The 25,654-nt window shown below is 42.4% G+C and overlaps 1 protein-coding gene across 8 annotated transcripts in view; it reads left to right on the plus strand.

Moving 5' to 3' along the window:
* Positions 1-65: 65 nt before the first annotated feature.
* The window catches only part of gatad2ab (GATA zinc finger domain containing 2Ab), a 34,124-nt gene continuing 8,535 nt past the window's right edge, over positions 66-25,654 (plus strand). For 3 of the 8 annotated variants that reach the window (XM_029121483.2, XM_029121487.2, XM_029121486.2), the window contains exons 1-5: positions 68-210; positions 21,974-22,282; positions 24,867-24,996; positions 25,120-25,251; positions 25,468-25,542. In XM_029121483.2, the coding sequence (XP_028977316.1) occupies positions 21,978-22,282; positions 24,867-24,996; positions 25,120-25,251; positions 25,468-25,542 (642 nt within the window). In that variant the 5' untranslated portion in view covers positions 68-210; positions 21,974-21,977. Of the gene's footprint in view, positions 211-8,603; positions 8,788-21,973; positions 22,283-24,866; positions 24,997-25,119; positions 25,252-25,467; positions 25,543-25,654 lie in introns of all 8 variants that reach the window. The other 5 variants (XM_029121485.2, XM_029121488.2, XM_029121484.2 and 2 more) reach the window with 4 other exon arrangements.

Here is a 25,654-nt window from a genome sequence, read left to right on the forward strand (position 1 = left end):
GACCAAATGCGCATGCTTACTAGTGAAGCGACACGGTCCGTGTGTGAGAGGCTCATTATTTGGCAGCCGGAGTGGAGTGGCAACGGGTAGGGCTGAGTGAAGAGGGGATCCCCGGGAATCTTTTTTTTGTACATCGAATTACGGGTGTAAATAGTCTGTCAAAACAAGTGAAAAGATTAAAGGAAACCTCTACAACAACACCTCTTCTCCGTAAGTTAAGATATCATTTCAGTTTTTGCCGGCAATACTATCTATTATTGATTTTGAATTTAATGAAGTCGACGACGTGAAGTTATTTTCTAGTCGTTAGTTAACCTAGGCTAGTTAGCTAACATAGCTACCTAGCTGGCTAGCTGCTGAGTGAGTGTGATAGGTAATGGTTTGTCTGTCCCTCGCTAGCTGTAATTAGCTAACGTCGTTAGCACCACACTCGCGACAGCCAAGACCAAACCGCCTTAAAAGTCAAAGAATACATGCAAACTTGTACCGGTGAATGTTTCAGAAGCCGTAGACAAGTATTTTCTGTACAACATCTATGAAAGTATCCTAAAAACTAACAATTGCAGTAGTTTCGAACGTCGATCCCTTGATTGTTTTATGTCCGAATGAATCCCAGAGTGCCTGGCTGGCTGTCTGGCCAAGCGAGCAGACGAATGTCCGTAGGAGTTCGTTAGCAAGCTAGCCAGCGTCAGATTGTCAGGTGGTGGTGGTGGTGGTGATGGGATGGAGGGGGGGGTGTGTTGTTGTTAGTTGGTATTTGATTCATTCCACCACTTGTTCATTTAACTGATCAATTATTATAGCAATATTGTAAAACAAAATTGAACTCATAGCTTGTCAGGGCAATGTTGTTTTTCCATACCCGTATGGGTCTAGTACCAGCCATGCTATATAGCTAGCTAGCTCACGACCTGGTTTTTTGTCGCTAGTTAGCCTGTAGGACTGTGTGTGGAAAACGTGTTGTTGTAAAATGTTTGTATCACTATAACAAATAATATGAAACGATTGCTTAGATAACAGTTGGAAGCTGGCATACTCTCAAAACTGCTTGAACTAGGGGTTTTTATTTTGATGAGAAATTGCCTGATACCTATAGTACCTCATCCATAAAGATACTTTTGTTATTGTCTCGTAATAGTTAGGTACTGGTGGTCAAGTAGTGTCCATTACTGTGAATCCAGAGTCAGACTGGCAGGCTGTTAGTTATTACTACTGTCACAATAAAAGTTCAGGTTTGCCATGGCATATTACTTAAATCAGGCTTTCCTAACCACCCATGGCAGCCTTTTTTAGTCTAGTCCTCTGGGACCCCAGATCCAGCAAACCTAATACTGTACACACCTGAATAGTAGTATTCCGGCGAGTACAGTGTTGTGGAATTTTACATTTAAAGGTAACTTATTACAATTACTAGTTACAGTTCCCAGGAAGTAACTAGTTATGTTTCTTAGTTACTTGCTGTAGAAAGTATGAAACAAAAATAACAGCTGTAGCCTTGTATGCTGATAAACATACCTTCTCAAACAGAAAACTGCAATTTGAAATCTCTTTGCAATAAATAATGTGCATAATGTTTCATGTCTTTATTCAGAAATGAATAATTACTAAATCTGTTTTGAAATGATTAAGAAGAATTGTGTTTAGAAACTGAACATTTATTTAGATGTTATTTTACTATAAACTATACTTGACAAAAGAAAATGTTTCTCTGCTTATTTAAAGACCACTATTAAACCTCTATTAACACCTCCCATACAATACAAATACAATGTAGGCAACATAATGTTTATTAACGGATTGAAAGTGTACTCTGGTGAATCCCAAACAAGCCCCGTTGCCCTATGCCTTTTATTTAAATGCCCTCCTTAATCATTTTTTGTTTATACACCTCTGAAGTGGCAGCTGTGTGTTCATTTGGACAGAACAATCATTTGCCTGAAAATAATGGAGGATGATTTTTGTTAGAACTTTGTTTGTCCATCCTTCTGCTGCCCAAATCGCTAGTCCATGCTACATATCGTTTTGAAATTATTGGGAGCTGGGCGAGTGGGTCTGGTAGGTGCATCATGCCCTTTATCTGGGAGAGCTGGTGCTCTTTGCGTCCTTTGTGGCCGCTTGCTGGTAGAGAAAGACTGCTACATTGCACTGAGGGGAAATTTAGTAACCTGTTATTTATTTGAAAAAATAACTAGTAAGGCACTGCTTAAATTAAATGACTAATGTGTTATGTTACTCATTACCTTTTAAAAAGTTTTCTGACTGCTGTTACCCCAAACACTGTGGACTTAAAACTTGAATGTTTAATGTTTGAGCCGTACTAGGTGCTAAAGCAGAGCACATTCCCTCTTCTGCTAAGCGTCCTCCATGGACATCCTGCCCCCTTATTGGGGAACACGTCGCTTTGCGTCTTATGACGGGCGATAGAGCATGCATGTGGAGCGGTGCCAGTTTTTATAAAGGATGATGCGATCAGACTAGCATGACTCAGCTCACTTGAGAACCATGGGTACGGCATCAAGGTTGAACTTTAGAGCTTACTGCTAGCACACATTTCTATATAATTATGAGATCCTAATGTCTCTAACTTTTGAGTGAGTTCTTGTCCAGAGCAGAACTGGGTAACTTCTCTCTGTAACTTCTATTGTATACAGTATTTGATGTATGGGGTTGACATTAACCTGTATTTTGTTGAGTGAGATGCTATGCTCAGGGTCTAACATTGTTGATGGACTGGGGCCAGTAAAAACATATCCGTGCTAATGGATCTTAGCAGTCACCGGACTAGTAACTTCTCAGTGTTTAGTAACAGTTCAGGACTGTAACAACAAAAATGCAACACAGACACAGCACTCAATTGGGGTTCTAGTCAGAACCCTTAATAGATATATTAGATCTAGGTCGAAGGATTTATTACTGTTTTCCTCTTTTTTAAGAGAGTGCATACGGTTCTGTAATGACAGAAAATGTACTGAGCCACTCTCAATTCTTGGAGAGGAAATAGTCAGTGCCCCTGGGAATGAGCAGACACGTGGGACATGGCAGATGACCAGGGGCTTCTGTTCTGTACAGGGAAGGATGCCATGGGTGGAGAAGCAGGAGGGCAGACAATGGATGATTCACTAGTAACAATTAGGTTATTATTATTAAAGTATAACTTCAGGTGCCATTTTTGTCTGTAGCAGCAATAGGCAATTTTCGCCCACTTATCCCTGTGCGTGAAGCTTTGTGCTCATCACCCTCCCCACGACAATGCCTTCTGCACACTGTAGAAGGCATACCATCAATTTCCACCTCTTCCTTGGTTCTTTTCTACACTTTCTACAATTCATTCTCTGATCCTTAATTGACTGAGATTTTTCTAATGGCCATTGATATCGTTTGTTTTTATTATTTTCCTGGCTACCTTAACTTTGAAGAGTAGACTATTCAAGCAACCTTTTGCAATGGAATTTAAACATGCCAAGTGGTGCAGGTGTCTTGTTGTAGGACTAAGCTTTCCTCCACAGTGTAGTTTCAAGCATTGACTGTGCTGCCAGAGAAATGACTGGGAACCCAATGGGGCGATGCAAATTCATCTGCATTGTCTAGGGTGGGGGGAAGCATTTCTTGGTCTCATTGTAATCTAATCATTGCTTCTGAGGGGTCAGGCTCTAGCAAGCTAACTATCACTTGGTACCCTGTAAGCCCAGTCCAGACTTCATATATTTTATTAAGCATCTTTATCTGACTTGAAAGAATGCTGCAAGTGAAATAATATAACTTCAAATAATTGAGTCACTTTTGTTTGGAATTTCTTTTGGCTTGTATATTAGAAATACGTAACCTTAGATCTTGGTGGGCCTAATAATAGGCTACAGCAAATGGAAATGGGCAGATGACTCAGAATGTAACTCAAGTGCTGCCTTCTGCGCACAGCGTGACTTGATTCTCTCCTTTGTCAGTCAGTCATTGTCAATAGTCAATACTATTGTAAAATATAGCCTTTTCTTTTATTCAAGCTCTTTACAAGTACTAAAAAGTACATTGAGCTATTATTCCACTCCTTATGTGGATTAGCAGGGTTATAGAAGAACCATAGCTGGAGAACTGAAGCCGCTTTAAATGTAATTAGATTATCTGAATTGCGCCACACACTACCTGCTAACATTGCCTCGTTGATGATTATTTTCACTTTCGTTACACAAGTCTGTGTGTCTGCCTGACATAATTCAGTGTAACCAAAAATAGTGTGGTTAGTTGGTATTGACAACCGATGGGCTTACCTTTTCCATGTGATTACTGAGCAGTGGACTTTAAGTCATTTTACCTCTGAGGTGCTTGTTGCTGATTGTTTCTGTCCCCTGAAAACATAGTCTTTCGGTATCATCCATTCCAGCATCAATAATGGGAAAAACAAACCGATATCAAGCTGGACCTCTCCGTACGAGGAGAAATCTAGTGCTGTGTTGACTAATTAATGACAAGATTTTCTCTAATGAAAAGACAAATGTCTCTTTATGATTATTTAGGCTTGCTAAAATTAATTGATTTGAAAATATCTTGAATATAGTGGGATTTTCTTAAAATCACACTAGGCTTTGTTTATAAGGGATGGAAACACAGTCATATATTTAAGGTTCTTTGACATGGTGTGTACATTCTGTGTAAATAAAAAGTATCTTATTCATTCTACTACATTGATTCTACTACACTTAGACAAATCTAAGTTTGAGATGTTCGGATCACAAAGAAGAATATTTGTCAGACGCAGACCAAATTAAAAGATTCTGGTGGAATGCTTGGCGCCATCAAGGATCTGTTTGTACTTCGTTCCATTCCTCTTTCCTTCGGTCCTGCTCCTGAAAAGTATCCCCCGACCATTATGCTGCCACCACCATTCTTCACTACTGGCATGGTATTGGCCATGTGATGAGCGGTGCCTGGTTTCCTCCAGGCGTGACGCTTGGCATTCAAGCCAAAAATTTCAATGGTGGTTTCACTGGACAATGGAAACATCAGGTCTGAGAGCCAAACTCCAAGCAGCCTGATATATGTATTTCAAGTAGGAATTAATGTAGTATATTGATGCATTTCCCCGAACCTTGTAACCTGAGTCAAAGGTAAAACTTCACATTGAAATAGGGCTGCACAATATTGGAAATAACTGACATTGCGATATTCTGTTTTTCTGCGATATATATTGGGTTATGAAAAAATACAGGATGTCTTCAGAAAGAGCTTTGGCTATCAGCCTGACAGTACAGTCATGTGAAAAAAATTAGGACACCCTATGAAACGGGGGGTTATTAACATATTTAGACATGGATATTTAATATCAATTTTAACAATGCTGAGAGATTCAAGTAATATAACTAAACAAGTCAAACTGAATTAAATACTTTTTAAAACTTTCTGTAAAATGTAATAAAATAAACATGCAATTTCTGCTGAGGAATAAATTAGGACACCCCCACATTTTGTCCCACTTAAAATGGCTGAAATCGCACACAGGTGTATCACATCAGGTGCACATGATTAGAACATTGTTACTCAGCATTTTGAAGGAGGCTTGCCCTTTTTAAACCTCAGACATTCAGTTTGGTGTGCTCCTGTCTGTTGACGTGAGAGTGAACACCATGGTGAAATCAAAAGACCTGTCTGAAGCCTTCAGAAAGAAGATTGTTGCAGCTTATGAGTCTGATAAGGGATTTAAAAAGATCTCAAAAGAGTTCGAAATTGCCATTCCACTGTCCAGAAAATAGTGTACAAGTGGAGGACATTCAAAACAACATGCCCAGGTCTGGCCGTCCAAGCAAGTTCACCCCGAGAGCAGACCGCAAGATGCTAAAAGGTTTGGGGAGATGTACCTTTACTCTCCAAGAGAAACACTAAGGCCAAACTGAAGCTTGCCAGAGAGAACGTAGACAAAGAACAGGACTTCTGGAATAATGTTCTTTGGACAGATTAGTCTAAAATATAATTATTTGGACACCAGAACAGATTACATGTTTGGCACGCACCAAATACAACGTTCCAGGAAAAGAACCTCATACCAACTGTGAAGCATGCAGGTGGAAGTGTCATGGTTTGGGGATGCTTTGCTGCAGCAGGACCGGGCCAGCTCACCATAATAGAATCCATCATGAATTCTACAGTGTATCAGAGGGTGCTTGAACAACATGTGAGACCATCTGTAAGAAAATTAAAGCTGAAGCGGAACTGGACCCCGCAACATGACAATGACCCTAAACATACCAGTAAATCCACCAAGGACTGGCTGAAAACTAAGAAATGGAGAGTCCTGGAATGGTCCAGTCAAAGCCCAGATCTTAATCCCATTGAGATGCTGTGGGGTGTCTTGAAACGGGCTGTACTATGCAATAAACCCCTCAAACATCACACAGGTTAAAGCATTCTGCATTGAGGAGTTGGGCAAACTTTCCTCAGACCGATGTCAGAGACTGGTAGAGGGTTACAAGAAGCGTCTCACTGAAGTTATTTCAGCCAAAGGGGGTAACGCTAGGTAATAAGGGGTAGGGTGTCCTAACTTTTTCCTCAGTTAGAATATGCATTTATGTTGATGTCTTTTGTTTAATGAGTAAAACAATATAATTTTTTGCTGTTTACCTGCAATTGGATCACTTTATTTTCCAGAGATGAATAAAACAAGATTAGACATCGATATGTGAACATTTCTTAATAACTAAATAACTGAATATTTAATGGGGTGTCCTAATTTTTTCACATGACTGTATGTATTCTTCATTCTTCCCCAGCCCCATCCTCTACAATAAAAATGTATGAAACTCATGAAAATTGTTATATTTCAGGTTGCTAGGTAATAATATGTAACAGTAATAGTATAGCAACAGTAGTAAAATAGCATGTGCAATTGGGCATAACTCACCAACTGCAAGATGCAGCCAATGGTCAAAGCACTGCAGTCTGGTCCACTTGTGCAGCCTTCACCATGTTCGCGGCATTGTCTGTTGTAATATAGACTAGACGACTCTCATCTAGGCCCCAATCAGCTAAAGCTTCTCTCATCCCTGTTGCGATGTTCTCACTTGTATGATGAAAATGCAGTTTGCAAACAGCAACTTTTCAGGTGGAAGTCCTCATTAATAAAGTGTACAGTCAGACTTATGTAGGGCTCCGTTGTCCGGCTGGACCACAAGTCCGTTGTTGCTGTATAATATTCCACTTGTGACAGCTCTTTTTCAACTTGTGCCTTGCATTTCTTGTATAGCTCTTGGATGGCAACTTGACAAAAATAGTTGCGTGATGGCATTACATACCGCTTGTCAAGCGACCGGTTAATGTTTTTAAAACCCTCTTTGGTAACAGTGTTAATTGGTACCATGTCTTTGGCGACGTGAAATGTTATTGAATCTGTGATTTCTCTCTGATGTTTGGAACCTTTCTCATATGGTTTAATACTGGTAAATGCATCCAAAATAGATTTTAGCTTTGGACAGCATTGAGATGCTTTGCACTTGTCATACGAAGATTTGTGGTGCCGCCTTAAATGAGCTAACAAATTGGTCTTGTTGTGGCAACAATTGCAAGGCACTCTCGACAAAGTACCTGTTTTTGGTCAACATCATCATTGTTCTATAAATTACTGATTACATATGTGACTATTGTGTCTGATTATTCTGTCATTTAAAGGTGAATGAATCACTTGGACTGTATAAAGCCCTTTGTGACCACCTGCCAGTGGTTGTAATGGTGTAATTTTACTGGCTGTCTATGCTGAAATCCACCTGCGTTTGGCGGGTGTTAAGTTAATGCACTGACGAAATGACAATGCCCCCACTGTTGTTGTGTTTTGCATTTAAGGATCTGATGTCTGTGTCAAAGCTTTTCAAAAGGTAGCAATTGCTGAATTGTCCCTATAACTTTAATGATGTTGTGCAGTTTAAAAAGTTGCTGCAATAAAAAGAGGACAAATTCTTAGGTGCGTAGGGTCACTCATAGAATGACAGTCACTCAGACAAAGGCCAACTAAGAAAGGTTGTGCCAGGCTAATGCAGTGGGATAAACTGGACAATGTTAGCTCAAACTAAACCAATGTTATCCTGGCAACATCTTTGTAACGTGACCTGCAGTTTTAACAACTCTGTGCAATGAAACTTGCCAAAAGCAAAAGAGACATGTCTGTAAAGCGAGGTTTACTTGACGAGTCAGTCATCCTTGTAGTTTTTTTTTACCTGATTTGTGTGAGCGATGCTGAGATGTGAAGACATAAACGCCTAATATAAATTCACAAACAATCATAAAACGAGGGATGCACCAAAAGAAATTGACTGATACCGATAGCCGATATTCATATAACACAACTGGTTAATGTTGTTACCGATGCCAATGTGTACCCTGACATAAATAAAACATTGCTTCAGATTTCAACAAATGCTAATTCAGTCATACAAAAGTTATCTTTTTAACATCGAAACTCCTAAAACATTGTTAAGAAAATCATGCTTCTCCCAAATGCCTAGACACGTGATTATTTTGCGCTCTGGATTTGTCAAGAGTGTTGGATGAAGAAGGAAGGGCTAGGACGTTGCTCCCTGTTTCCAGCTCTTCTCCTGACAATAGCTTCCACTGTCTGTTTTAACTAGCCAGTGCTGACATGGCAACTCTGGAACTCTCAGTGCTGCAGCCACACACATGCAGCACCAAGGCATTCGTTCAGGAGGGGGACCAAGCGTCCGGATGGCCTGCCGCCTGCCTGCCTTGCAACCAGGTCTGCTAGCTGTGTACTGAGCTGCTGGCGTTCTAGTGGAGGTGCTGACTGAGACTCAGGTAGCCCACCAATAGTGTGTGTGTTCCATTGTCACAGTTTCATTGGGGTTTGATTAAAGGTAACTTCTCGTGTCAATGCTCAGGAGCGTGCTGCAAGGAAGGTAAGTGTACTGTAGGTCAGATCTGTTCAGTGCTGAGGCTGATATCACTGCAGCGCTCTACAGTTCTGGATGTTTTTTTTGTTTTGTTATTGCCACTTCCTCTCACAGCCCATTTCCAAGAAATGTAATCTGATATGACTGTTCGGGGAGACTCTGTGGGTATGGCCATCTAGCTTTTGGGGATTTGTGATGAGCGGTTTAAAGCATTTAGCTAAAATGAGAGATTATTACTTATAGGATAGGCGTTGCAGATCCTCTTCCACCAGGAACATGTGGTTGAAGGTTAAACGCATCACATCTCAAGACACCATGTTTGGTTAATTTGCAGTGTGTTTTGGCTATGTACAGTACATCTTGTTGTGTATTCCTTCAAGGCTTGGTTTGAGAATTTCTGTTACTTGTTTATTTGACTTCAGAACAATTCCAACTAATTGAATAGCATAAATGAAAATGTTATGTGTATTTGTAGAAACATATATGTTAAGTGTAGACATAATTTTCAAATTGTATTTAATTCCACTTTGAAGTTAGATTTAAAAAAATCTTGCTTTATACATGTAATGGACAGGTATTTTTAGGAGACCAGAAACTGAAATCTACTTTAGTTTGGAAATGGATCATTATGGATGTGACATTGTCCATTTTGAATGTGATGCTGTGCATAAGGTGTTTTATATATATATATATATATATGGGGGAAAGCCACGTTTCCCCCATAAGTACCTGGAACTTTTAATCCCAGGAACTACTTTTCAAGGAACTGAAAGGTTCCTTCAGCTCGTTGTTGTGTGTGTTTCCACAGCAGTCTAAAGACCTGTGATGAATAGGCAAATGAGTCCCCTGATGTATGTTCTTACTCTGACAAGCACTGTACGTCATACAAAGCAGTGGACAGGCGTCTTTATTATTTATGCAACACTGCAACAGCACAGTAACCATGGCGGAGATTCAAGTTGTGCTGCTGTTGATTGTGATTTCTTGGTTTGCAAATGTGGTCATTGGGTCAACGGTTGAAAAGAAACGTGCAGTAGTCGCAAAGCGGATTCAAAATGCCCGAAATGTTGGCCTTATGCTACACTTACTAGTCCGCCAATCAGAGCCGCTTCTGTTATTGTGGTCCTTGATTTTTTTGGTAATCTTGTTTAAATTTTTTAAGCATCTCCTGGCACTTTTTCCCGGTGTGAATAATGTTCAGCTCACTTAACTTGCAGGATATATTTGCACACACATTATTATTATGGATTGCCCTTTCCAATTCCGGCTGAATTTGGTCCTCAGCATAAACACTCCGTAAGGCCTGGAGTTTGTTTGTGGTTCAATTTCTTCTCCATAAGTTTTCTGTGTAAGCACAATAAACCCCTTTACTAACTCCTTTGCTATATGCTGAGGACTGCCACTGACATTTAAAAATGGCGGTTGAAAACTTCTGCAAGTAGCCTCTACTCGACAAATTATAATTTTTCAGCACTGCAAGCCCCACCCTCCAAATTTCTGGTACTTTGGTTTCAGACCTGCCAACCTTAAATAATTTGTGTTGTACTTCAGTACTGTGGCCATCAAATGGGAATAATAAAATGGATTGTATTTGTATAGTGACATGTCTGTACTGGAGGTTGACCAATTATTGGGAGACCAAAAAAGCAATATCAATTAATCTGCCAATTATACTTATTTAAAAATCAACAAAGGCAATGAACACTTTCAATGTAATTTCTTTATACACTGCTCAAAAAAATTAAGGAAACACATAATCATCAAAGTATAACACCAAGTCATTTAAACTTCAGGGAATTAAATCCATCCAGTTAAGAAGCACAAGCGATTGTGAATCAATGTCACCTGTTTTGGTATAAAATGAAAGTGACAACATGCGCACTGGGGAGGCAACAGCAGGACAACCCTGGAAAGGGGAATGGTTTTGCAGGTGGTGGCCACAGATAATTGCTCTCTCCTTACCCTTCCTGACGGATTCTTCTCTAGTTTTGTGTTTTGCTACTGGCCTTTTCACTACTAGAAGCATGAGGTGCTACCTGCAGCCCATTCCGGTTGCACAGGCAGCCCTGCTCCTCCAGGATACGTGATGTCGCAAGAAGGTTTGCTGTCTCCCAGTACAGTCTTAAGAGCATGGAGGAGATACTAGGAGATGGGTCGTTTCACGAGGAGAGCTGGACAGGGCTGTAGAAGGACGTCAACCCAGCAGCAGGATGGTATCTGCTCCTTTAGTCGAAGAGGAACAGGATGAGCACTGCCAGAGCTCTACAAAATTACCTCTACTGGGCTGCTGCGGTGTTAAAGACAGAAATACTTTGAAAACCGCTATGTTATTGTTTGTGCGCTATAAATACTTAAGACAATTTCTGGCTAATTCATTGCTCTTCACAGCGTTTGCAAGAAGCCAGGCGGCCCAGTGATAGTGCGTGGTGCAGACAGTCCACCATGTGTAGCCGATCCTGCAAACTCTGCTCCATATAACTGTGCTTTCACTGCTCTCCATACACGCGATACAACGTCCCTAGTTAATATTGCCTGCTAACATGAATGTCTCTTAGCTGGGTATGCAGGTTTAAATCATTTTTACTTCTGTGTATTGTCTTTTTTTCAAAAAGGCATCCTTGTACTTACCTGGTGCTTTTGATTCTGCTTCGCGTGACGTGGTCAGACTGCCATGTTGTCTCCTCATGGATTGCTGTGTCATTTTAAAATATGCTTCCAACACCCCCCCCCCCCAGGCTGTGTAAAGTTCATCTTTAGTCTCGTTAGCAATTGCTTAATTCTTATGACTATTCAAATTAGTAAGTTAGTAGATACTAGTAAGCCTATTACTGGCTAATGAGCTGTTAAAACAAACTTGGTGTGATGTTAATGCCTGATAAAATGATCTAATGTTGAGACACTATACCAACACCTGGCAAACATATGGCTCTGTGACATGGTGGTTAGAGACACAGCCTTTCAGGTGGAAGACCCAGGTTTGAATCCAGCGGTGGCATCAACATTCATCACTTCTAATCATGGACTGGCTGGACTAGGCTTGCCTGGTTGCTTTTCTGGTTCAGGTTTAATAGGGTTTATGATGTGACTAGATATGATACCATTCACACAAACAAATGGGCTGTTTATAGGCCTTAACTTATTTGACCCTGTCCAGATGGACAGGGCACTTGGCGGTAAGCTACAATTCAGTCTAGGTCCTGTGTCCATGCAATACAGAATGTTTGATCACTAATATTGTTAAATAAAGAATGATGCAATGCACTTGTGGACAGACATTAAGGCAAAGCACTATTATATTATTATTCAGCACTTTGCCCCACTTCATGCTCAATATATTTCATGGAACCAAATGGATAAATTGCCATTTACAATAATTGCTCATTGTGCATTTTCTGGCAACCTTTGTTAGGCTAACAGTTATTGCACATGCCCTATTAGTTATTGTTGGTGAACTGACTACTAAGCTATCATATCATCTGCTCCTGTTAATTCTGTGGGGGAAATACGTTTTCAACACATCAACAATACCGTCATCATAACATTGCAATCCATAAAAAAGGTTGGGTGCAATAAAGGGAAATGACACAGGGGAAAAAAGCATTGAACACGCTAACTGAATTTATTTAATCCTTTATGGAGAGGCCTGTGTCAAATGACAGGAATCAAGATGATTCCTTTATGAAGTAAACTTTGTGTTCAAATGAGATTTTGGCCCAAGCTTCAGGGTGTCCTGCTGGTGAATTTAGATTTTCAGTTCCTTCCACAAATGTTCTATTGGGCTTAAGTCTGGTGATTGACTGGACCACTCAGCTTTATTTTCATCCTCCGGAACCATTTGAGTTTCCTTTGCGGTATGTTTTGGATCGTTGTTCTGCTGGAAGGTCCACATGCATCTCATCCTCAGCATCCTGGCAACAGATTCTTCTCAATCATTTCTTGGTACATGGCTCCATTCATCCTCCCTTTGGTTTGGATTGCGAAGAGAAGAGAAACAGTCCATACCATGATTCTTTCACCACCTAACTTCACTCTAGGTATGGTCTTTTTAGGGTCATTAGGCAGAGCCATTTCTACTCCTGTACAATGGTGCGTTGTATTGTTGCCGTAAAGTTCCAATTTTTACCACACTACATTCTCCTGGTAATGTACAGCCTTCTCCAAATGTTGTATAATAAACTTCAAACAAGCTTCAACATGCCTTTTCTTCAGTAATGGAGTCTTCTGAGGTGATTGCGCATGCAGACCGTGGCGGTGGAGTGCATGACCTATGGTTTTCTCTGTGACAACTTTACCTGCTGCTTCCAGATTTTTCTGGAGCCCTTTTCAAGTGGTCCTTGGCTCTTGGGCTACACTTTTAACTTTCTGACTGCCCAGTCAGAAAACTTGTGAGGACCTCCTGTGTGTAGCCAGTTGGTGGAGTTGCTCAACAATCTTGTTGCGACGGTCTTGGGAGAGCTATTTGCCTCTGCCCATCATGGGATGTGTGACAGCTTGGTAACAAATTTGGTATTTGCTTGTATTCAGAGGTGGGTAACCCTTTTTCAATGAGTGGAACCTACCAACATGCATTAAGACAGCTGATTCTGATTAGTACATGTAGGTGAACTAATTAGTGTAATCAGCTAGTTGTGTGCTCTTTCATGTGTTCAATACTTCTTTCCTGTGTAATTTCCCTTTATTGCACTTTTTTATGGATTGGAATGTTCTGATTTCTTTAGCTGTGTGTCTTTATTGAGGTAAAACCAATGTCTGGTCGGAATTTCATTAGAATAGCTGCATTGGAAATATGTTATATGACAATATTGTTGATGTATTGAATAAGTATTTCCCCCACTATATGTCAAGGGACCGGATAAATAGCTGATTAGAAGAACAGCATTAGCAGAACCTATCTGCCTCGCCCCTTCAACGAAGTGCCATTGAAATTATGACTTGAGGCTAAAACAAGTCTAATCCAGCTGATCAGTTTATTTAATGACGACTGTATTATCAAGAATATCAGATGGTTGATGGAATCAAAAATACAGCTGCCGTTCGTGCTAATTATGAATTGATCTGCTCTTAATCATCCCAATGTAATTCAGTGACTCACTCGACCTGAATTGTGATTGTAAACACCAATTTAATGTAGCCCTGTTCTTCTCCGTGACTGGGGCTGTCTCTGTGTGTGTTAATGAAGGGAGGTTGGTGGGGACCGGGGCAGTGCGTTGGTGACTAAGTGAGCTTCTGTTCCGTGTGTGTGTGTGTGTGTGTGTGTGTGTGCATTCCTTTGTGCTCACATGTAGAGGATTGCCTACATTTACATTTTAGTCAGATGCAAAATTCCATATCTTGAGCTTTGCGGGTGCCGGCCATTGGTCACCGTCATATTGCTGTCATATTACACCGAGATAATCTAGGTGGAGCCTCATTCTGGCAGATGCAGGGTTAAAGGCTTCCATTTTGTTAGGTAACACCCTGATGGCCTGGTCTGCCAGTGGTGTTAAAATGGCAGGGCTTAACCCTTAGTGTTCAAGACTAAACCAGTAAGGGCACCTACTCCACCTCCAGGCTGACATAACCAATAAGAGAGAGAGAGAGTCAGGAAGGGAGAGGTGACGGCAGGAGAAAGGTGAAAGAAACCCTGAGAGGGAGGGTGGAGAAGGAGCAAGGGGGAAAGGGGAGGAGGAACGCAAAGGGGTGAGGAGCGGGGAGGGAGAAGAATGGGGAAGGGAGAGAGGAGAGGAGGAGTGAGAGAAAGGTGGTGAGGAGCAAAGGAGGTGGTGAGGAAAGAATGAGGGAAGACGAGTACAGTAGATGTATGGCAAGAGGAAGTATCAGTGTACAGGCCAGACGTGTCAGGAACGCCCCCTCCCCCACCACGCAGTCAGACGCTTCTTTCTCTTTCACTTTTTTGATGCGCTCTTTCTTCCTATTTCTCCCAGTTTAGTCCACTTGTACTTAGCTTGGGGTTGCCAGATTAACCAATGTTTTCTTTACTTCAGATACTGGAAAGCACAAACACTGTTTTTTTTATAAGTAAATGTATTTTTCAAACTGAACATGATCTTTTGTGGAAATGATGAGGGAGGTGTATTTGTCAGATCTAGGGATTACCAATCCTGGGGAACATAAATACATTGGAATGGGATTCCTGAGTTTGTGTGCAGCACATGTTTTTGGGCAGTGTGTTTTTGCTCCCCTTTCATTGGATCAAATAGAGTCTGTCTTAGGAATTGCAAAGTACTTTAAATGCCTGTCAATGTTTCTTGCTATGTCCTGTCTCTAGAGAGGGTCATTACTTAGCCGATAGAGTCCAGCAAGCTACCTGAAGAAATGGAGCGTTACAATTGATCCATCCCAAAAAAGGACTGCTCATTAAAGTACAACCAGCAGACAGGAGAGTCAAACCATGTCAGAGCCTATGTTCTCCATATTGTTCTCACCAAAATATTTTCGAATAGAAACCGCAACAAATAGGTTAGGTGGCTTGGCTAATTTACTCTTATTTAGAAAATGGGTGTGAAATTATAATTTCTCAGATTGTGTGAACAGTACCTCACTGTAACCAAAACAGGAAATAAATGTTTTTAAGTGGGCAGCCTAATTCTGCTGGTTGTTCCAGTTAATGGACACGGCCGCTGCAATCACCAGTGTTGGTGTGTTCTTTATTAATCTGAATGGCCATGTGAGCAGACTTTATCGCTCTCGATCTGTCACAGGCTTTGTTTTCTACTAGAGATGATACACTAAGTCCTTCACGTAATCTGTAGGGAACACCAGTAATCTCTCCTCTCACTATCTTTTTTGATAATGGAGTGGCATGCACATTTTTACAATGGAATGAATCTTGTAGGCATAGGCACTGAGAGAGCTCTATTTATGCTTGTTTTAAGATCACTATGCAAGTGGATGGTAGCAAGAGCCTATTCTAACTATGTTCATTTAAATGAGGTTAACAAGTGTGTCCGTTATGCACTTGTTTTCATAATCTGGTGAAAATCAACAGTCACCCGTCACCTTCAGTGTGAACATTTGTCTGGCCAAAGAGTCGTGCATGCAGGCAGCGAGAGTTGCTAGTGTTAATATAAAATGTAATTTAAAATTGAAATAACAATTGATATAGTCATTAGAGATCTAGGTTCAGAAATCAGAAGATGCTTCATGTTTAGAAAATGTTAATAAGGGAAAGAATGTTACTGACCTATACTGATGGAGTTCAATGTAAGTTTACAAGCTACATAGGTTAGCTAGCTAATTCTACCTTTTTTTTTTTTACACAGCTGTCCCATAAAGTTATATACATGTTGCCTCAAAATAAGAGCAATTGCTATCAAATGGCCTATTAGTCTCCGTCAGCATGTTTTCCCAGCAAAAGTTCCTTTTGATCAGCTGTGTATATTCAGCAGCACCTGGCGCTAGTCATGGCCGTAGCTGCTTTGTGAAAACTCATGTTGGCTACTTACTAACTTCACCAGTCATCATTGGCATGCCAACTCTGGTGCGCATATGCTGGTTAGTCACACCCAAGGCACTATTTGATTTTCCCTGGTTTGGTCTTTACCAGAACTGTATCTTTGAAAGAACAAGACTAGACTGTTATGCATGTGGCAAACAACTTCAGCAGTGCAACTGGAGAATCTGTGAAGGGTTGTGTATTGTTATCTAGGGGGCCTTTTTACATTAGGCTGCATTTTCTGAGACATAGCGAAACGCTCAACACTCTAGATTATTTTGTGTAAATCGATAGCTTGAGTCGCCGTCTTCTGAGATGGCTTGCACCACGTTTTTGATAGAGCCCCCCCAGAGTTGTAAATGTGAAGACCTTTGTGTTAAAACTGTATCAGTTTCTTTGCAGTGCGCTCCTCAACCTGTGTCTCATGTTTCAGTTAGTCTTGCTATTGTCTTATTGTCAACATCATTCCTAACACTCGCAATCTTTGGGATATTGTATTCAAGTGTACACTGATCAGCCTTGGCCATAAAAGCCTGTAGCTCAGTCAAAGTTGCTATTGGTCTCTTTGTAGCGTGCGTCTCTGGTCAGTCTCCTATTTCCCTGTCATCCAGTTTTGAAGGATGGCCTTATCTAGACAGTGGCTTGGCCACGCCATCAACGTCTTGATGAGAATAATATAGACTGTTGATATTCAAGGCCATTGAATACCCATCCACTGATCTGTCTTTCCACAACCTTGTGCATTAGTTATTTTTGAAAGTTCCCTGATACTCATGGTTGAGTGTTTGCTTTGCAGTTCACTAGTCCACAAAATGAACCTATAGAAACTGCAAAATCAAAAGTCATTCACATCACCTCAGTTTATGCCATGTGGAGGCCAAAAAGCTTGCGTTGAATTTTGAAGGGGATTGGTTTCACGTGAGCTAATTTAGGATTATTATTTTAACAGGGCTGGAGACATCCAATCATGATATTTCATTTCACAATAATAGATTTCTCTTAAAGGTGGGGTGTAGTGTGTAGATAAGTGGAAATAAATCTTAATTTAAATGCATGAAACGCTTTGGCACGGACACAACAAAATGTGAAAACTTCCAGGGGGTTCTAATCTCATCCCAAGGCTATTTCATACAGAGCAAATGAGCCTGGAACAACGACCATTCCAAGTGATCCTTTAGGACTGTATTAATGTTTTCAGAAATGATATGTACCACCTAGTAAGTGCGTTGGTTACGGCCTGTTTGTATATCTGTACTATCTGTACTAAAAAATGCTGGCACAGATTAATCTCTGATGAAAATAGATCGTTTTGAAGTGCCGTTGTCTGGGCAGTTTCCTGGTCTGTAATGAAATGCTGCTTCTAAAGTGGAACTAACGTCCATCACTGGTTGACCAGAACAGTTGGTTAAATAATCTTGAGCTGTGTTTGAACTGCCTACGTGAAGACCACTCTCTTCTAAAAAGTACAGCATGGTTTTAAACTGCGACTTACAAAGTTGTTTAGGTGGGTTAAACTTAATCTTGCTACCATACCACAATTTTCTTTTTAATAAAAACAACATGTAGCACATCGATCTGCAACAATAATAGTTGTTAGGGAAACCATACTGAACATTCTATTCCAACCCAGAATGCTTCTGTCCGAAATGGTACAGATATTTTTATTGTCTAAAAGATTAACAATATCAATATGTATAGTAGTATAACTGAAACAGGCATTATCCTACCATGGGTGACCATACTGAGTAAAGAATTTATCTTTAGATTTTACCTCATTAAAATACGAGTTTGGCGTCAAGTAGAGCAGTATTCTTTTTCATGGTTACATCCAGCCCAGCCTGAGGATTTTTTTAGTGGCTCATGAAGGCCATGTTTAATTGAGTGTAAATTTGGGCAGAAGTGTCTGGGAACAAGATTAAGGTGGTGTAGAAGTTATGTGGAATAGCTAATGGTTTAAATAGTTATATTTTAGTACCAACAGAAAAGCTAGGCAGTTGCCGCAGCATATTGTGTGTACACTGTTACTCGGCTGACCACGCCCATTGCCATGCTCCCGTCACACCCACTACTTAACCACGTCTTTGCTTAGCAGCAGGACGGGCAGCACAGTGAATGTTGTATCTTAATGATGCCATCCATCTCCTTTGAGACCACACTAATCAAGTGCCTGGAGATGGGCCCTGACACACACACACACACACACACACACACACACACACACACACACTGTATTATGTATGGCTCCACTGGATGTCATCAGCAGCAAGGGAATTTCAGTGGCCATTTTGGGTCATATGATTCACAAGTATGCCTACACCAACAGCTGGAAACTGCACTACGTTGTTCCCCTTCAGGCCATTTTAGGCCTTGATGCGATTGAGGAAGTGCATTTCGGTGACCACTGGCCCTTTCCAGTGTCAGTAAGTGTGCCTGTGTGAATGTGTTGGCTCAGGGCATAATAGTGAAGAGCTGTGTGCTGTGTCGTTCATGCGTGCCCCACCCCCTTCAGATAGATGCCCTTTGTGCTCTGTGATGGGTACACACAGGGCACATCTGTCCTTGTTATGTCGCAGGGCTCTGCCCCTTTTGTCCTGGCTCAACAGTGTTTTCCCCCCACCGTCTTATGCAGGGCGCTCACCCCCCGGTCGGTTACCCAACCCAAATTTAGCTTCCATGGTTTTATTTGAAAATGTAGGAGCACAATGCCTCGGATGTTGCTTTGAAATGATTTCTCAGTCTCAATCTACCTTTTTGTAATTGCAATTATTTAATGAAATACTGACCAGATGTAGGCTAGACGATGACTGAGTGGACGTGACAATTTGCTGGGAGAAAGTGCAGAGTTAAGCATTTTCAGCATCCTTGCAAAGTGGTTCTCATCCTTGCGAAGGTGCTACACAGATGTTAATAAATATTGCATGATGGAAAATACAGTGCAATCTGCTGTAATAGTGGAAGGACATTGTTTCACAGTATTACTCATGGTCCAGTGTTGTGATTAGCTATGATATTACCTATTGATTTCATCCCCCTGGGCCAGCACATTGCCAAAATGGGACGTTGGGTTTTTACCTTGTGGCTTGGGCAAGTAGCCAATTTAGAAATTGTTGTAATGGCCTAGTTTCCGAAAAATAGACAGTTGTTCAATTGTTGTTTGTGAGAAAACATGCACTGAATAGTGTTTGGATTTTTTTTCTCCATCTGAATATCTGTGAATTGTAATTTATATAAGAAAATATCATGTTTAAAGTTGTTTAAAACTGGTGGATGTAACTGAAAGGACTTTGTCGAGCACAGTCTCCCTTATGTTATTGAGTGTGGGGAGAGGAAGATGGGTGTCATTCAAACCAATCTTCACGCATCTTCCAGAACATGGAGATATCCAATGTGTAGCCCCTTTAAAGAGTTTCTACATGTTTTAGATCACAAAGACCGCGGGTATAGACAGCTAAACAGGAAGTGATGTCGCCCAGAGACCAATGGAATGCTGTTGAATTCATCAGTTCTAGGAGTGGCTGGGATTGATCTGTGCGTATGTATGCGTGTGGGGCTGTCGATGAATCATGAAGACTTTGAAAATATTTTCAAAGGTCACGCATGTTTGGTCTTTTTTTTTTAATTCTCAAACAAGGTGAAGTGTGAAATTAGACCAGCATTCTGAGTGTTTCAGACTGATCCTTTAACGTACATATATTTGAATGACAAAAAAAGTAGACTGCAGTACAATCAGCATGCCTGGCTGGAATTGGGGACCCTGTGAGACTGAGATTTCTGTCATGAAAGCAAGATCTTTAACCTTGACATGACACTACTAGTCAATGTTTCTGTGCTTGTGACACAAAGTCATGACAATAGCCATTGATAGCAGAAATGGCAGAAAGAAGCATGATTTTTTTTGGGCTAGCCATTTAGGCTAAATATGTTCAATATTTTAGACACGGATCATGTTTATATTGATTATTAGCCTAACGTCTTGCATCCCTTTGAGGTGTCATAATGCTATCCTTTTTTCTGACAGAAAATAAACTGTTATGGAATGCTGGCGACTGCCTCTATTCCTCTGTCCCTCCATCACCGCTCCATCCCAGTCTCAGGCAGCTTCTCCCGCTGCCAGTGTCTCTCCAGGGGTAAAGCCTGCTCCCTTTAGCCTCTGCTCAACCCACAGACCGGTTTAATCTGGTTCTCAGGAAGGTGCTTTAAGTCTCCCATTGAATCTTGGGAAGGGTCATGTTGAGCTCTGCTGTGGTGATATCACAGTAGATGAGAGAGACCTTGAGTCAGCTTTCTTTATCTGCGTCAGTGAGTACACTCAGGTGTACAGTGCCTGCCCCAATAATCATTTAGAACCGCTGGAAGAGGCAGCAATGAAGCAATTAGATGGCAGGCTAGAATAGCTAGAAAGGAGATGAGTAGGCCTAAGGGTTTCCACAAGACAAATGTGGTGCCCGATAAGTAAAGAGGAACATTTCAATTCACCACAAATGAGAAACATGCCGGTCATTTATTTTCATTGACTGGTTAGTGTGTCCAACCAACAAACAAAGAAATCACATTTTAGATCACAGTAATATATTTCAACAGTATATAAATCAGCCTCTTGAGGTTGTACAAAAATAAATATGTTCTTCCCCCGAAAAACAGGATTTTCTGCCATTGAAATTCTTAGGTCTTATTTCAGGCTGCCAATAAAAATCTGTGTTGTGGAGAAGCCACTGCCTGGCTGCCCACATTACAGCTGATTTATTAGGCCTAACTGCCTAAGATTATCATAAGACATGGACAGAATGCATCAGTGATTCACATTTTCTTTTAGCTTTCTGAAGAGACAATGGGGAATGTTCCAGTCTCTATGTGCATCTATGAGGCATTTGCAGTTACGCTAATTAGAAAAGTCTTCCCAAAAACATTTTAAATTAAATGTCCTACCCAGCAGAATTACACGATGATCGTCAATCCAGTTGACATTTATTTAGCCAACTGCAATCACGTGTACTACAGAAACAAGTCTCCTGTGGTGAATACTTGACTTAAACGACTTCTACGCACAACAATTGATTCTGTCGGTTCATTTATGTATTTGCTTGTCCCTGATTTCAAAAGGGCCCTCCCGGTGGGCCCTCCCCATGTGCTCTCCCGGTGGGCCCTCCCGGTGGGCCCTCCCGATGCGATCTCCATGACACATCAGGCTGAGTCCGGGCCCCTGGACCCACTGAATGTTGCGGTATCTAACCTGCACTCTTGAGTGTGTTTTCATCTGCGTTTAGCTGTGTAATAGTTGTGGCTGAGGCGGGTGTTTGTGCTGAGTGGGTCTCTTCCGTTCTCTCCATTATTTTAATGAGTGGGGATTTGGGTCAGCATCTGGGGAGCTGGCACTTAGAGGCAGGCCGGTGTCGGTCAGCTGGAGGTATTACTGCCCGGTCCGCTGCCACATGTCCACACTATACTGATATGGTGCCCCAGTGAGCGTTTTCATTGGTGAAGTGCCATACTTTCTTTTTGCATTAAAGGACACATCATTATCAACTTGTGTTTTAACTGTCCTATGGTTTTTGGGTACTGAGATTCTACCAAAACAATGCTCTTAACAGACACAGATCTGTGACTGTTTATCCGTGTCTCCAACAGCATGTGTGTCTTTCCCCCGCTCTCTCCCCAGAGCCATGTCGGAGGAGGTGGTGCGTCAGACACGCAGCCAGAAGAGGGCCCTGGAGAGGGATGTGGCGGCCCCTGGCAGTCCTGCACGGGAGACAGACAGTAAGAAGGTGAAGTTGGAGGCTTGTGAACTGTCACCTTCAGCAGGAGGATCTATAGCCCTGGTGGCAGTGGGTGAAGATGGAGACGTAGTGAAGGGTATTACCAAGGCAGCCAAAGTGGCCAGCATCCTGAAGACCGGCGAGGTCAAGGCTACCATCAGAGTAGAGGTGCAGACCGGGGAGGGGCCTGTAGACATGAGCACGTCCAAGAGGTGAGACCAACACTGACCATACACACACTGTGCTAGCCTACACTCCACACCAAAGGCATTACTGAGCTGTGGTGCTGGTTGACAGTCTGGATTTCTCCACACACTGAAAGGGTTTGCTTCCCGTGTTTACAGTCGTGTCTTGTCTGAACCGGGTGCCTTTCAGGGATGACACATGCTAGTGCTTTGTTTTTCAGTGGAAAGTAAGACATTTGCTTGGCAGGTTTGCCTTCAAATTAAAAATTTCAAGGGGAACATCCAAAAAGTCACGCACGGGATGATGTTGCTGATATCTCCTGAATGAATTATTCAGCAGTTTAGGATGTTTTCTGGTTACTTTTGGAAGTTGGATGATACTGAGGCAGTCTGCCCAGATCATCAGATAAGGATTCAAAAGATTCGTGAGGATATGCATGGATGGTCTTGTGCCATAGTTGTTTTTTTGGGGCAAAGGGGGAGTCAGGAGTTTAGGGACATACCGTTTTACCCTTTGAGGAGTTGAAGCCTAAGCGTCGTGTAAGTGGTGCAAAGGCTGTGTCTGTTTGTGTTTGAACTTCTCTCTGCACTAGCTAGTGGGCTCCTCACACAGGAAGTGCATGTCTGTGATCCCTCGAATCTGGGCGGCCTGCCCCCATTTTGAAAAGTTTGAGGCTCCAGCTGACGGGCTCCATTTTCTCCAGCACCTGAACTCTGCCTCACTTCACACAAAATGAAGGCTATGTGTCACAAACTGGTTCCAGCCGGCCGTTACCATGGTTTCCACATTGGAAGGAGCCGTTGGGGAAAGGAGGGGCTGTTGTTGGGTGGGTGGGTCACATGACCAGAGCAGGAAAGTGCCTGATGATCTCATGTGATCTCTTTGCTTTGCAGAGTGATTAATATACACTGGAGGTGAGAGCAATAAGCAAGGAAGATGGCTGCCAAGGAATGGCCTTTTATCTATCTATATGGGCAGGTCACACTCATGAAACATTTGCTAGACCCTAAACCTACTATATTTTCCACTTTTTTTTTTATTGCACTTAGTGTTTGTGGAGATCATCTACCATTAGGTTCATCTACCATTAGGTTCTGTTTTAGAAATCGTGTGCAGGGTGCTATAATATGCATCGCTGAATTTGAAGACTTACAGACTACAACAAGCGGTTGACCATGTTTGTCCAGCTTCATGAACAGTTGCAGTTTCATAGAATGCTCTTTTCCTTCCTGAATCCATGCTCCCATGGGGTTATTCTTTCAGTGGAAGTGTGTGTCAATGCCACTGAGGATTCCACAGAAGTTGTAGCTAGTGGAAACAGTGGCCAATGGTTCTTATGCCACCAGGTACTTGGTTTTTGTTTATGCCTGTCTAATCTGGTCTCAGGGTGGAGGAGATCGCCTTGGCACCGCAGATAACCCTCGCTTTGCTCATGGCCATGTGTGAGTGTCGTGTGTGTGTGTGTGTGAGCGAGTGTCGTGTGTGTGTGTGAGCGAGAGTGTCGTGTGTGTGTGTGTGTGTGTGAGCGAGAGTGTCGTGTGTGTGTGTGTGAGCGAGAGTGTCGTGTGTGTGTGTGTGAGCGAGAGTGTCGTGTGTGTGTGTGTGTGAGCGAGAGTGTCGTGTGTGTGTGTGTGTGAGCGAGAGTGTCGTGTGTGTGTGTGTGTGAGCGAGAGTGTCGTGTGTGTGTGTGTGTGTGCGTGTGCGTGCGTCATGTGTCGAGGGTGTGTGTGGTTTAGTTGTGTTGTGGCGGTGGTGACCCCCAACTCTCACACACACCGTCCTGACCCCCCAACTCTCACACACACCGTCCTGACCCCCCAACTCTCACACACACCGTCCTGACCCCCCAACTCTCACACACACCGTCCTGACCCCCCAACTCTCACACACACCGTCCTGACCCCCCAACTGTCACACACCGTCCTGACCCCCCAACTGTCACACACCGTCCTGACCCCCCAACTGTCACACACCATCCTGACCCCCCAACTCACATTCACCTAACTCAGATCCGTAACCCCATAGGGGATGCCTGCTGTGTCGGCAGCAGATTATTTCCTCCATCAGCCTTTTATACCCCCCCCCCCCCCCAACTACGCTGCATACCACTGCTTCTCTTTGTCCTCCTCAAGCTGGAGGAAACTGATTCAGCCACAGAGGGGGCAAAGAAGCTAGCTCTAATGACACCACCAAGCCAGGCCTCCTACTTGTAGTTTGGCTCTGTACGTTTACGTACTTTGTCTCTCTGTTGAAAGCATTTGCTTCTATTATATTCCTGTTGTAATAAGTTAGACTCTGCCTGTGTTGCTTGGTATTTAAACAGGGCTCTAACTCCAAGGCCATGAAGACTATTGACAGGAGATCAACTTGGGTGTTCCACCACTGCTGCTCAGCCTGTTATCATTTACTGCCCTCTAGTGGCCATTCACATTGGCTTCGCATACTGGCCCATGTGACTGTCATTTGCAATGGGATTAGTGAGTGGTGTGTGATTACACTCAAATGATTCCACATTGTTTGACGGGAGGGATTGTCTCTCTGGTTTTGCTCTACACGTCATACTTTTGCTTGATAGTTATGTAGTGACATTGTTTCTTTCACTTTTCCCAGTGACATAAAGAAAGAGAGGCAGCCCCCTTCACCAAACGATGATGTCATAGTACTGTCAGACAACGAGCCGTCCAGCCCCATCATGAATGGCTTGAACCATTTCAGGAAGACGGACACCGAAATGCTCATGGTAGACTGACACACTCTCACACACACACACACACACACACACACACACACACCTCTCCTTTGTTCTATTCACGGGTGTCTTTATTTATCCTGAATGTAAGTGTGCATGTGGTGCCCTATGTAGAAGAGTAGCCCTGATCAGAGGGAGCTCATCATCAAGCAGCTGAAGGAGGAGCTGAGACTACAGGAGGCCAAGCTGGTGCTTCTCAAGAAACTACGACACAGCCAGATCCAGAAGGAGAGCACTGTCCAGAAGGTACCAACAGACGCAGGGGAGCGGGGGGCGGCAGGCAGGCAGGTCTAGGGGGCCACTCATACCTACATACCTAAACCTGAGCATAGACACAGATGGACACGTACAGAGAGACGGACAGAGACAGACAGGCAGACAGTGCTTTGCACAAGCCCCCAGCTTGCCATCAATAGTCTGGTCTCACACTGTCTGTCTGTCTCTCTCTCTCATGTTCTCTAGCCAACCTCAGGCTCTGTGGCCACTCCTCCACCTTTGGTCAGAGGCAGCATTATATCAGGCAAAGGACCACTACAGGTACAGATGTCTTGCTCACCACTTTACAACCACCACCACAACAATACAACCACCACCACAACAATACAACCACCACCACAACAATACAACCACCACCACAACAATACAACCA

The sequence above is a fragment of the Esox lucius genome, chromosome 8 (genome assembly GCF_011004845.1).
Source record: "Esox lucius isolate fEsoLuc1 chromosome 8, fEsoLuc1.pri, whole genome shotgun sequence".
Taxonomy (NCBI): domain Eukaryota; kingdom Metazoa; phylum Chordata; class Actinopteri; order Esociformes; family Esocidae; genus Esox; species Esox lucius.